Raw genomic sequence first — 13,394 nt, 5'->3', positions numbered from 1 at the left:
GGTGCACCACGGATATTTAAACACCTTTTGTCTACCTCTTCCTCTTCACTCGATCTCACATCCATCTGTGCCCCTTCTTCTTCACCAAAAGCCAAAGCAAAAGACAGATCCCGTCCAAGACAAGATGAAGTTCAATGGCCCAACCTACCGTGCGCCGGCCACCGTGCCGGAGTGGTAGTATGCCGCCAGGGTCTTCATGGAGAACACCATCTGGGTGTGGGCGATATCAAGGTGGAGGGGTCAAAGGGAGTTAGCAAACTTCTTCGTTGGGGTCGGCTACCGCCACCTCCCACGAGGCTCTCCGGTGATGTTCCACCTCGAAGAGGTTTGTGGCAACGAAACCCTTATAATTGGGCTCCTTGCTCACTTCACCAACCCCTTCGGTGCCTCCTTCCTCCTCGGCCAAGTCTTTTGATGTGGGTGCGATTTCATCGCCTTCACCACCCACAACATCTTCTCTAACTTCGAGAACATCTTCCCCACCGCCAGTGGCATGAACACACTCGCATGCAACATTGAGGATGAGGAGTGAACGGGCACCCGAAGTGAACTTGGTGGTGTAGGTCCAGCTCGTGTTCAGTGTTGTGTGTTGGTCCTGTTGTGTGTTAGGGTTGATCTATGTTGTGCCGTGTCTACCGTGCACTTTGGTCTATGTCGTGCTATGTTGTGCTAAGTTGTAAGGGTGCTACTGATATCTATGTCATGTGCGTGTTGCCCAATATATTAATGTTTTATTTGTGCAAAAACTTGCATTTTATTTGTCCCAATATTTTATTTGCACAAATTTGCATTTTAAATTAATGTTGTTGTTTATTGCTTGCAAATACTCGTTCCAATGCTCAATTAGTGACATACCGGCTATATTGCATAAAAAAGGCAAAACAAGGAATAGCTTTTCGCAATGTCGAATTTGTGATAAACCTAGTGCGCCGCCATGGCAACATAGAGGGATTCTTCATCGAAGTCGGGCAAGGAAGGATCAATCTAGAAGAGATGTTAAAGAACATGGAGTTGCTCGATGAGGAGTTACACGACGTTGCCATTGGGAAGGCTGAGGCACAAAAATTTGAGGCGAAAGTCAGGTGGTTGGCTTCTAGATCACCTGCTTCATGAAGATCTACCCTAAGTGAAACTAGTCATTCATGGACGTAAGTCATGGTGGGATAGGCAATGTTGCTTCATCGTGGACCCTTTGTGGGTGAGCTTTTCGTGGACTCGATTACTCCATGGAATCTCGCAACCATAATCTTTTGAGATCGAAGCCTCCATCAACATGGACGTATGATCGCACCACCTATCGGAACCACGGGTCAAAATCTTCCGTGTCAGCATTACGTTGGTGTATCTACAAACTCTACTCTCCACATTACTATCACTTGGAATGTCTAATTTCCGCTGCCTATATGTTGGGGAACACAGTATTTCAAAAAAAATCCTACGATCACGCAAGATCTATCTAGGAGATGCATAGCAACGAGAGGGGAGAGTGTGTCCACGTACCCTTGTAGACCAAAAGCGGAAGCGTTTAGTAACGCGGTTGATGTAGTCGAACGCCTTCGTGATCCAACCGATCCTAGCACCGAACGTACGGTACCTCCGTGTTCAGCACACGTTCAGCATGATGACGTCCCTCGAGCTCTTGATCCAGTTGAGGACGAGGGAGAGTTTCATTAGCATGATGGCGTGTTGACGGTGATGATGAAGTTACCGGCGCAGGGCTTCGCCTAAGCACTACGACAATATGACCGAGGTGTGTAACTGTGGAGGGGGACACCGCACACGGCTAAGAGAAGACTTGGTATGCCTTTGGGGTGCCCCCCTCCCATGTATATAAAGGAGGGGGGAGGAGGAGGCCGGCCCTAGAGGGGGCGCGCCAAGGGAGGAGTCCTACTTGGACTCCCGATCCAAGTAGGATTCGGCCCCCTCCTTCCTTTCTACGGAGGGGGAAATGGAGAAGGAGAGGAGGGGCTAGAGGGAAAGGGGGGGGGGCGCCCCCTCCCCTTCCTATTTGGACTCCACTTGTGGGATGTCCTCTCTTCTGTCCCATGGCCCATAAGGCCCATGATTTTTCCCGGGGGGTTCCGGTAACCTCCCGGTACTCCGGAAAAATGCCCGAATCACTCGGAACCATTCCGATGTCCGAATGCAACCTTTCAATATATGAATCTTTACCTCTCAACCATTTTGAGACTCCTCGTCATGTCTGTGATCTCATCTGGTACTCTGATCAATCTTCGGTCATCAAATCACATAATAACTCATAATACAAATCGTCATCGAACGTTAAGCGTGCGGACCCTACGTGTTCGAGAACTATGTAGACATGACCGAGACACATCTCCGGTCAATAACCAATAGCGGAACCTAGATGCTCATATTGGCTCCTACATATTCTACGAAGATCTTTATCGGTCAAACCGCATAACAACATACGTTGTTCCCTTTGTCATCGGTATGTTACTTGCCCGAGATTCGATCGTCGGTATCATCATACCTAGTTCAATCTCGTCACCGGCAAGTCTCTTTACTCGTTCCGTAATGCATCATCCTGTAACTAGCTCATTAGTCATATTGCTTGCAAGGCTCATAGTGATGTGCATTACCGAGAGGGCCCAGAGATACCTCTCCGATACACTGAGTGACAAATTCTAATCTCGATCTATGCCAACTCAACAAACACCATCGGAGACACTTGTAGAGCATCTTTATAATCACCCAGTTACGTTGTGACGTTTGATAGCACGCAAGGTGTTACTCCGGTATTCGGTAGTTGCATAATCTCATAGTCAGAGGAACATGTATAAGTCATGAAGAAAGCAATAGCAATAAAACTAAATAATCATTATGCTAAGCTAACGGATGGGTCTTGTCCATCACATCATTCTCTAATGATGTTATCCCGTTTTATCAAATGACAACACATGCTATGGTTAGGGAACTTAACCATCTTTGATTAATGAGCTAGTCAAGTAGAGGCATACTAGGGACACTCTGATTGTCTGTATTCACACATGTACCAAGTTTCCGGTTAATACAATTCTAGCATGAATAATAAACATTTATCATGATATAAGGAAATATAAATAACAACTTTATTATTGCCTCTAGGGCATATTTCCTTCACTATATTCTAGAACTGCATGTGTGTGTGTGTGTGTTATTTGATTTGCTAGCTAAAGCTAAAATATGCCAAGAATTTTAAATGGGAAAAGAGTCATTTAAATTTGGCAACTAGTCTATTCACTCCTCTCTAGACACACTTCCTACAGTATGTCGACTCGCCTACAAGGAGCTGGTAGTGGGTCAGACCGGTGGCCATGTGGGTTCGTCACGTTGTCGTCACACGCGTGTTTTTTCCTTTTTTTTTCTGTACTTTTGTTTATGTTTTGAAGGAAATTACGAAATACTCATGTTATGCAAAATTAATTTAGTTAAGTTTTTATAAGTGTTCACCACACATTTAAAATGTTCATGCAGTAAAAAAATGTGGCTCAGTTTTTAAAAAATGTTTGTACCATTCAAAAAGAGCATGTGGCATTTTAAAAATGTTCTTGTGTTTCAAAAAACTGTACATGACATTTTTGGGAAAATTATATAATGTGAAAAAATCATACGATTAAAAATGTATGTTACATTTTAAAAATGTCTATGTAATTGTGACATTTAAAAAAAATACACAATGTAAAAAATGTTTTGTATCATTCAAAAAAGTTGCAGTCTGTATTTGAATTTTGTCTAACATGTAATCGAATATTTCCCCTCAAGACATGTATTTAGAAAATGTTAATCTTGTATTTGAGAATTGTTAAATGCGTATATTTGTTTCATATATATATAAAAATACGTTCAATGTGCATGAAAAAGTAGACACCAAACATCATCATGTATCTAAAAAAATTATTTGTGTATAAGAAATGTTCCTAATGTATACAAAAAATAAATACACAATGTGTATGGAAAAAACTGAAGAAAACCGATGAAAATCAAAAAAAGAAAACCAAAATAAATAGAAAACAAAAAAACCTGAAAAATAGATGAAGAAAGCCACAAGGAGGAAAAATCGTCAGGCACCTACAATAGTGTGTCGACGTAGTAGCGCCGCGCCATAGGCGAGACTATAACTTATGTCTCGCAGCTGGCGAGAAATAGATCCTACATAAGGCAAGGGTGGTCTCAATCAGTCATGGGTTTGGATCGTACGTCCAGCCCAGCACCGCGCTCGGAGGCCCAACAACTTCCAGCGGATTTCTAAAAAAAGAAAAACTTCCAGCGGGGGACCACGGTGCGTGATCTGGGAAACGATCGTGCCAGCCAGCTCCAGCATCAACGTCCTCAATGATCACTTCTCGATTGTTCAATACACAACACAGCTGCAACCTCAAATCAAACAACGGAAGAGAAGAAGAAGAAAAACGGTGTCTCGGCACTGGTGGGCGCCACGAAGAGGTCGCCATCAGCAGGGTCGCCCTGGTGGTGGGCCGTACACAGTCAATGGCCGCAGGCTGCCGCACCATCACCGTCACGTACTACTCCAGGTCTCCAGGAGCAGTGAGAAGAGCGCGCTGGACTCCCGTGGACCGTCCATCTCGCCGCCGCTTTGCCTGGACGGTGGCGATGGCGCACGCACCACCGCCCCTCGTGCGCGCGCCCGCCCGCGAGGAAGTTGCTGTCGCCGGCCAGGGTGCGGGGTCGGCTTCAACGGCGAGACCCGCCGCGCAAGAAATGCGACGCACCCTTGACCCTTCCCCGTTCTACCATTCACAGGTGGTCTGGCAGAGACTTGCACTACATTTTATCATCCTTCGATCCACGTAACTGACCAACGCTAGTACGCGGATGATGCTGATTTTTCACAGCAATGCAACGACTTCATCCATGGCCACACGTTCCATCAAACTTGTGTGCCAGGACATGTACAGAATCGTACTAGTAGATGGCAACGAACTTTTTTCTTTTCTTTTGAGACGGTAGATGACACATCGTTCTTGCATGTCAGGTCATGTAAACAATTAAGTATGGCTCGCACAAAGAGATGTAGTGCTACTTGTACATAATTACCCAGTTAATCAAATTATCTACTGCGAGTACAATAGATAACTTGTTGGCGATTAAAACTACTCCCGAAAACGGTGTTCACTGACTTATCCGAACCAAAACAGCTCCCGGTGTCTTCCTCTGCAAGCAAAAGTGCAGGACTGACGGCGAGGCAAACGGCAAGAGCACGACCACGACGGATGGATGACCCATCATTCCATCGGCTGGATCGGATGCCCGAAAACGAACCACGTTCTTCTTGCTCCCTAAGCCAAGAAGATGGGGGCTATAAAGGTCAATTCGCCCGCCCGCCTCCCCTCTCCTCTCCTTCCCCCGACCCGACCCCGACCGCCCCAATACGGGATACCCCCTCGACACCTCCCGATTCGAATCCGCAGCCCCACAGAAAATACAGAGACAGAGAGGGGAACCAAATCGGACGCCGCCGAGCTCCCCCTCCCCCTCTCGATCTAGGGATTCCCCTCCCCCCCTCCCGCCCCAAAACCCTAGAGGCGGGCGCATGGCCGACGACCACTACAGCTCCTCCGCCGCCTCCGCGCCGTCGCCGGCCGCGGCGGCGGCGGCCGAGGCCGCGGCGGTGGTGGGCTCCTCGGTGATCCCGATCGTCAACAAGCTGCAGGACATCTTCTCGCAGCTGGGGAGCAGCTCCACCATCGACCTGCCGCAGGTGGCCGTCGTCGGCAGCCAGAGCAGCGGCAAGTCGAGCGTCCTCGAGGCGCTCGTCGGCCGCGACTTCCTCCCGCGCGGCTCCGACATCTGCACGCGCCGCCCGCTCGTGCTGCAGCTCGTGCACCAGCCGCGCCGCCCCGCCGACGCCGAGAGGGACGAGTGGGGCGAGTTCCTGCACCACCCCGGCCGCCGCTTCTACGAGTTCCCCGACATCCGGCGCGAGATCCAGGTCCGCCCCCCCCCCCCCCCCCCCCCCCCCTCCTTCCTGTTAATCCGTCCGTCTCCGCAGATGGAACGGGGACCCGATGGTAGCTAGGTTGATTTGGTCATGCGGTTGGCGTGCTCGCGAGCATGGTAGCTCTAGTACTGCATTGCGGCCGATTAATTAACGGGGTTGCAGACGATTGTGTAGTTGCGGTGCTGGTGGTTGTTTGGACGAATCATGCCCAAGCTGGTGGCGGTTTTTGATGAGTATATTATATGCTATAGCACAGCTGTTGCTGCCTTGCCATATTTTTTGGGTTGGGAGATGATGCTTTTGGGTAGGCATTGTGGTAATTCCAGTTATTTGGCACCGTATCATGATTTGGTTGTGCTGATGCTAGGTCCATGCTGCTTTCTGGGGCGATTTTAGTTTTAGTGGTTGTGGTTGTTTCTACAGCCTATGGTTTGCCCTCTTTTGGATATATGTAGTGCCCTTTATGTATTGCTGCATTCTGGGGTATATTGTTCGTTTGAACATTGAACGTCTTAACGGTATCCTCGAATGATAGTATTGTTTGGAAATTTTATTATTGCTGTGTATATTCAGTGACGTTGATCCAACGGCTGATACTGTTCAATTACTCTATTCTTTGTTTGAAAGAAAGTGCTGGAAAGTTTAGTGACAAATTATAATCTGGGGCAGAGAATCGTGTAGTGCACTGACTTGGTTTTAATAACTAGAATCATGGTAATACCTGTTAATGATAAAACTCAACATCGATGCAGGCAGAAACGGACAGGGAGGCTGGCGGTAACAAGGGCGTCTCAGATAGGCAGATACGTCTGAAGATCTATTCGCCAAATGTTCTCAACATCACTTTGGTCGATCTGCCTGGAATTACCAAGGTGCCAGTTGGTGACCAACCAACTGACATCGAGGCCAGAATAAGGACTATGATATTGTCATATATCAAGCACAAGACATGCATCATATTGGCTGTTTCTCCAGCAAATGCAGATTTAGCGAACTCTGATGCTCTTCAAATGGCTCGGCAAGCTGATCCTGATGGTATGTATGCCTCTCGAAGTCATGTGTTTAGTTTGATAGACCCCATTTCTGTTAAGATGCAAATCTTACTTGGTGGATTCTTTGTTCATGTAGGTTCTCGAACAATTGGTGTTATCACAAAGGTTTGCCCCTGAACCTTAAAATATACTCCTTTAAATGTCACCCAACTTCTGATCTGTACTGCTCTTCTGTTTTCTTCCAGTTGGACATAATGGACAGGGGCACTGATGCCCGGAATTTTTTGTTGGGAAATGTCATCCCATTACGACTTGGTTATGTTGGTGTCGTAAACCGCAGCCAGCAGGTACTTCAGTTTGCAGCATGCTAGTTTAAGGATCATGCATCAATAACTTAATATCCTCATGACATCGCTTTCTTTTGCAAGTTTGGTAGTGGCCCAACTTTGTGGTCGCTGTGCTCATTTTCAGATGAAGTAATTTACTAATTTTGTGTCATTGTGGACTGTTGCCTGTCGATAAATAGTTGTTAACAACCCTAACTAACTTAGGTGAATTTAACACCTGGTGTAAAAGAAATGGCGAACTTAACACCTAGGGGCTGTTTGGTTCGTGCCATTGCCAGCCCCGCCAAACCTGGGCTAGCCAAAAGATTGGCGAGCGAATCTGCCGCCGATAACTCGCCAACGAATTGGCGTAGGATTGAACTAGAGAAACTGAGGTGGTCTGGGCGCGCCAATTTTTGGGTAGTCATCCAAACGGGCAACGAAATCTGGTCAACGACCAATGTTTTGGACGGGCAGCCCAGGGCTCCAATCCAAACAGCCCCCTATTTATATGTACTCCCTCCGTTTCTAAATACAAGTCTTTTTATAGATTTCAATAGGAACTACATACGAATGTATATAGACGCATTTTAGAGTGTAGATTCACTCATTTTCCTTGGTATGTAGTCCACATTGAAATATCTAAAAAGACTTGTATTTAGGAACGGAGCGTGTATCAAAGATCATTTTCAGAATGCTGTGCTAGTAAGTATTGATTGTAGGAATGTCTTGAACGTAATTTGTTATTGCACAGCACTGTCTTTGGTGATACATAAGTTTTCTTCCTTTTCATTTATATAGTTTTCTAATGTATATTGTGCTAAATGATGTAGGATATCAATTCAGATGTCAGTGTCAAGCAGGCTCTGGCCCGAGAAGAAAGTTTCTTCCGTACTCATCCGGTATGCTGCAGTGAAGTCCACTGTTTCTTCAGTTTGTGTTCTTCTTTTTATTTCATCATTCTGAAATGTAACTCATTTCAGGCATACAACGGTCTTGCTAAGCACTGTGGGATACCACAGTTAGCAAAGAAGCTAAACCAGGTATTTTGGTGAAGCGGATGTCTGTTGTATCCCATGTTATATGACTTTCAGATTTATGCTGTGATTTAACTAATAATACATCTACATGGTTTCAGATCTTGGTCCAACATATAAGAACTATTCTGCCTGGACTGAAGGCTCGCATAAGTTCTCAATTGACAGCTATTGCTAAGGAGCATGCCTTTTATGGTGACCCAGTCGAGTCCAAGGTCTGGTGAATTAATTTTATTTGGTCAAAGTGATAAGAAACATACCTCTTTTGTTAACATTTGTATATGAGTAGGTTGGTTTAGCAGCTAGTAAAATCTGGTTGCTTAATCATGCTTCTGTTATTCTTTTGGTCTTTGCCTTGATGATCAATCCCTATGTTTCATCTTTGCAGGCTGGGCAAGGCGCTAAGCTTTTGAACATTCTAGCTAAATACTGTGATGGTAATAACTGAACCATGACCACCTTCCTGGCTCCTTTGCTTCAGTCATGTATATTATGCTATATTTCGTTATTTGTAAATCTAAATAACATGTGTGTGCTGCAGCTTTCTCGTCTATGGTAGAAGGAAAAAATGAAGATATATCAACAATCGAGCTTTCTGGTGGAGCAAGAATTCACTATATTTTTCAATCTATCTTTGTCAAAAGCTTAGAGGTTTGTAATTTTGTTGCCAAATCTTCCGTTATGCTACATCATAGCATTCATCATATCCATTATCATTAAGATCTAAGCTCTGTCTTTTATAGGGTGTTGACCCTTGCGAGGATGTCACTGATGAAGATATCCGCATGGCTATACAGAATGCAACTGGTCCTAGGAGTGCTTTGTTTGTACCTGAGGTATGATGGACTTGTGCCCTTCGCGTAAGAATTGTGTTAATATACTCCCTCCGGTCCTAAATATTTGTCTTTTTAGAGATTTCAAATGGACTGCCACATACGGATGTATATAGACATATTTTAGAGTGTAGATTCACTCATTTTGCTCCGTATGTAGTCACTTGTTGAAATCTCTAGAAAGACAAATATTTAGGAAAGGAGGGAGTAGATGGTTTGGATACTGGTCATTTGAGCTGATAATAATTCATTTTGCTAAAAAATTGTCAGGTGCCATTTGAAGTCCTTGTGCGCAGGCAAATCAGTAGATTGCTTGATCCAAGTCTGCAGTGTGCAGATTTCATATATGAGGAACTGGTTAAGGTATGTCAGTCCAGCTGTAAAATCTTGGAAACTGAAATTTAAGCATCTATTTGGTTAAATTTGCACATAACGTTAAATAACTTTCAGCTTTCTATATTTTATTACTTCTCTTGCTAACTTCTGTTCTGCTGTAGATGAGCCACCGTTGCCTTAGCAATGAGCTGCAGCAGTTTCCTATACTCAGAAGGAGCATGGATGAAGTAATTGGGAAGTTTCTACGGGATGGGCTTAAGCCAGCACAAGATATGATAGCACACATAATTGAGATGGAGGTAAACACTGTCTTGCCTTATAAGGATTCTACTAACAAACACATATGAGAATTGACCCTATTTGACTTGAGCTTCCGTATACAGTGATGAAAACACCTCCACAATTCTGCGTCTCTTATTTAATAGCCCCAACACCGATTATTTTGTAAAATTATTGCGAGTCTCTGCTCTGATTAATTTGTTCCCTTTGTTATTCCTTCGTTGTTCTGATATCTGGTCTTTTTTCATTATTTTTACTTGAGATGATATTAACTGTGCAGGCCGATTACATAAACACATCTCACCCAAGTTTCATCGGTGGTAGCAAGGCTGTAGAACAAGCACAGCAACAAGTCAGAGCCGCTAGATTGCCTGCAACAGTGGTTAGAAGAGTATGTATATGTTTTTAAGTATTAGATAAGTAATTTATGCAAGTGATGCCTTGTAAATGAGTTTTTTAACTGATACACACTGCTTCCATTTCTTACTGACATGTACTGTCAGAACTTGGAATTATAAGAAGACTTAATTAGTGATGCATTTGCATATAGTGTTTCTTATATACGATGGCAAGATTCCTATAAATATATAGCTAAACTGGAAATTATTCAATAAATGTTTCTACTATGTTGAATTTTTCATTATAATGATCTCAGTGCAATTCATGATGACCCTGTTATATGCTCCACCACAGTGGATATCATCACATCAACATGTCAGTGTACCATTTATATCATTTGGAGAAGGCGTGGATGCCACACCAACTCTAGCTGTACATGTTAGAATTTCTGGTGCTATATAAGGATTTTGGGCATGTGATTTATATTTTTGGCACGCTTTAGCAAGTTGATATACAGATGAATGTTCTCTTACTAAGTTATGCTCTTGTCACTCATTAGCTACATATGTAATTCGAACCAGTCCACATTTTTTGAGCTACACCCTAGTATTTAACAGTACTACATTGCAGGATGGAGTAGATGCAGATAGGCCACAGGCTTCTGAAAAAACCCAAAAAGCACGTGCATTATTGGGTAGAACCACTGGTGTAAATGGAGTTATCACCGACCAGATCCAGGTTTTTTGCCTTGCTATTTTTTAATCAGCAAGGTTACTACTGATTTGGTGGAGTGTTTCTGAGATTGTGCTCCTTTGCTGTTGTGGTCATTATTAGCAGGGGGTACGATCGGCTGCTGAGGCAGAGAGACCAGGTTCTTCAGGTAAGGGGTGTCTTAGAAATGATATGTATCTTTGATTATGTATATGCTGCTATATTGGAGTGCAGTATGTCAGCTTAGTGTTTTTTGGAAGAGTAGTACAATTCCACCTCAGCCCATTTTACTTAACCGCTTATTTTCCAGGTAGTGGAAGCACTTCTTTTTGGGGCTCAATATTCACCTCAAGCGAAGACCGCGCACCTTCTTCAGCAAGAGGTGGTTCAACGAACAAATCTTATGCTTCAGCTACTCCCAACCTGGAACATTCATTCTCTTCAATACAGTTAAAAGAGGTGAGCTATCTTATTCATGCCCTTTTAGTTTTTCTACCAGTGTTATTTGAACGTGTTAAGTGATTGATGGAGACCATTGTGAAACAGCCACCGCTAGTCCTCAAGCCTTCAGAAAGTCATTCTGAGCAGGAGGACCTTGAAATAGCAATCACAAAATTGCTGCTGCAGTCATACTACAATATAGTCAGGAAAAATGTCGAGGATTTTGTACCAAAAGCAATTATGCATTTTCTGGTAAGATTCTTGCAACTCAATTATTTACTTAAGAGTGCCTACTGCACCTTTTTTTGTGTGCACAATCTGTTATATTTTCTGGTATGATGACTGTTTCTGTGTACGTTCTTTTTGTACCATTTCCATAGTTGCATAGTAAGCATAGAAGAGGGACAGTACATAAATATTAAACACAGCAATGTAAATATTAAACCCAGCAATGTTCTGGTCTCAGTTACTGCCAAGCAAGGTTCAACACCCTGGGAGGCATTATCAAACACTGTTGGGCACGGTTATTAATGTGGCTTTGCAGCATGATTAAATTTTCCTCTTAATTTAAGCATTTGTTTTAATTGTGAGCTTGATTGCACAGATTGCTCTAAAACACATTTTTGTTTAGAAAGATGTGGATTTGATCAGATCTCTTCCATTCTTTCTTTTCCTTGTGACTCAGTCCATAGTGGCTGGAAGCTGCACAGAATGCTTAGTACCAAGTATGTTGTGTTTTTCAGTTCAGTTCTTTAAGGGATTGATTTGTCTTGCAGGTTAATCACACGAAAAGGGAGCTGCATAATTTCCTTATAACTACCCTTTATAGGTGAGGAAGGCACTTTGTACTCTTGAAATTTTGAATGATGTCTGGTGAACAGAGCAAAATTAGTTCCTGTTGCTGCTGTACATTATAGTTATTGATACTTACATATATACCAATGCAGAGAAGAGCTCTTTGGGGACATTCTCAGAGAACCTGACGAAATAACCACAAAGAGGAGGCAGATACGCGATACTCTTAAGGTCCTTCAGCAAGCCTACAAAGTATGTTTCCGCAACTGGTCGGATCTCCATCTAATTATGTCACGCACTATACTTGATCTGACCTGTTTTGTGCCTTGTGTTTCTTGATGCAGACTTTGGACGAGATACCGCTTGAAGCGGAGACAGTTGAGAGGGGCTATTCCCTGGATTCTGATGCGACGGGTCTACCACGGGTCCATGGGGTTTACGATGGAAGCTCACCATATTCGACTCCGAAGCAAACAAGGCCTAGGAAATCAAGCCACTCTGGGGAGCAGCAACAACCTTTCAGTGGCAATGGGTTTTGATATTGCCTTTCACGATCATCCCCCGGATTAGTAGTGATTGAGCCAGCGGATGTGCTGGTAGCAACACATCATTCCGCCTTTGGGTTTGTCAGTTCGGTACCCAATAGATATATGTTTTTTCTCTAGCCATTGCTATTCTTTTTAGTGTTGCGCCCAACGAAAGCATTGGCGTGGTGCCAAATTTTTGCCATGTGCCCTCTTGTACAGTATATCACTGCCCAATCATTTCGACTTAAAATGAAACCGGTGATGGGTATAGATTTTTGTTTTAAACCCATGGAAGAAGCTATGGGAACCTTTAGTTTTAGTGCCAAGTACTTGTATCTAAACACGGTTGGTTTTGCCGTGATAAGTCTGACATGGTTCGTGTTAAGATGCGAAGAGGTTGTGCTACATGAATATGTTTTTTGTGCATCGGATATGATATTTTCGTTACCCCATGATGATTAGTTATCCTGATGATTGTCGCAGCACTCCATGATTCTTTTTCGGGACAGTTTTCTGATGAGAACGTGCGTTTCTTTTCTCTTTTTACGCTGGACTATGAATCCACCCCCTCTCCTTTTGATTTCCTCGTTTGAAGAATTCTGGGGACCAATCCCCCTTCCACTCAGAGAAGTTAAAGCATCTCCAATAGCCGCCCTATAATAGTGTAAAAATTATGGGCAGCCAAATAAGAGGCTTCAAGTAATGCAAATATATGGTACTTCCGTGGTTGTCATACCCCCCCCCCCCCCCCTCCCGCGCGCACATGACTGGCTCCCCGCCTCCCTTGCCGGCATTTGACATCGTGCCTGACCCCGC

At 44.0% G+C, this 13,394-nt stretch overlaps 1 protein-coding gene across 2 annotated transcripts; it reads left to right on the top strand.

The window, feature by feature from the left end:
• The first annotated feature begins 5,365 nt into the window (after positions 1 to 5,365).
• On the top strand, positions 5,366 to 13,011 carry LOC125529862 (dynamin-related protein 3B). Of its 2 annotated transcripts, none has more exons than XM_087513789.1 (20): positions 5,366 to 5,953; positions 6,715 to 6,997; positions 7,091 to 7,119; positions 7,200 to 7,301; positions 8,114 to 8,182; positions 8,264 to 8,323; positions 8,419 to 8,532; positions 8,706 to 8,754; positions 8,859 to 8,968; positions 9,061 to 9,153; positions 9,421 to 9,513; positions 9,648 to 9,785; positions 10,046 to 10,156; positions 10,735 to 10,842; positions 10,942 to 10,984; positions 11,126 to 11,274; positions 11,362 to 11,508; positions 12,033 to 12,085; positions 12,204 to 12,303; positions 12,396 to 13,011. In XM_087513789.1, the coding sequence occupies exons 1-20, from the start codon at positions 5,555 to 5,557 to the stop codon at positions 12,588 to 12,590; spliced, it is 2,445 nt and encodes an 814-aa protein (XP_087369915.1). In that variant the 5' UTR covers positions 5,366 to 5,554; the 3' UTR covers positions 12,591 to 13,011. The 2 variants fall into 2 exon arrangements, with proteins under 2 accessions (XP_087369915.1, XP_087369914.1); XM_087513788.1 differs by having other exon boundaries at positions 10,939 to 10,984.
• The last annotated feature ends 383 nt before the right edge of the window (positions 13,012 to 13,394 follow it).

The sequence above is a fragment of the Triticum urartu genome, chromosome 3A (genome assembly GCF_056163025.1).
Source record: "Triticum urartu cultivar PI428250 chromosome 3A, HENAU_Tu73, whole genome shotgun sequence".
NCBI classification, from domain to species: domain Eukaryota; kingdom Viridiplantae; phylum Streptophyta; class Magnoliopsida; order Poales; family Poaceae; genus Triticum; species Triticum urartu.
This window is presented reverse-complemented; position numbering and strand designations above follow the sequence as displayed.

Excerpts from the sequence above, each read along its gene's own strand:
- LOC125529862 (XM_087513788.1), top strand. The coding sequence starts at position 5,555 with ATGGCCGACGACCACTACAGCTCCTCCGCCGCCTCCGCGCCGTCGCCG. Across the intron at positions 8,324-8,418 it reads TAGCAAAGAAGCTAAACCAG|ATCTTGGTCCAACATATAAG; the intron begins GTATTTTGGTGA and ends ACATGGTTTCAG. Across the intron at positions 11,275-11,361 it reads CTTCAATACAGTTAAAAGAG|CCACCGCTAGTCCTCAAGCC; the intron begins GTGAGCTATCTT and ends ATTGTGAAACAG.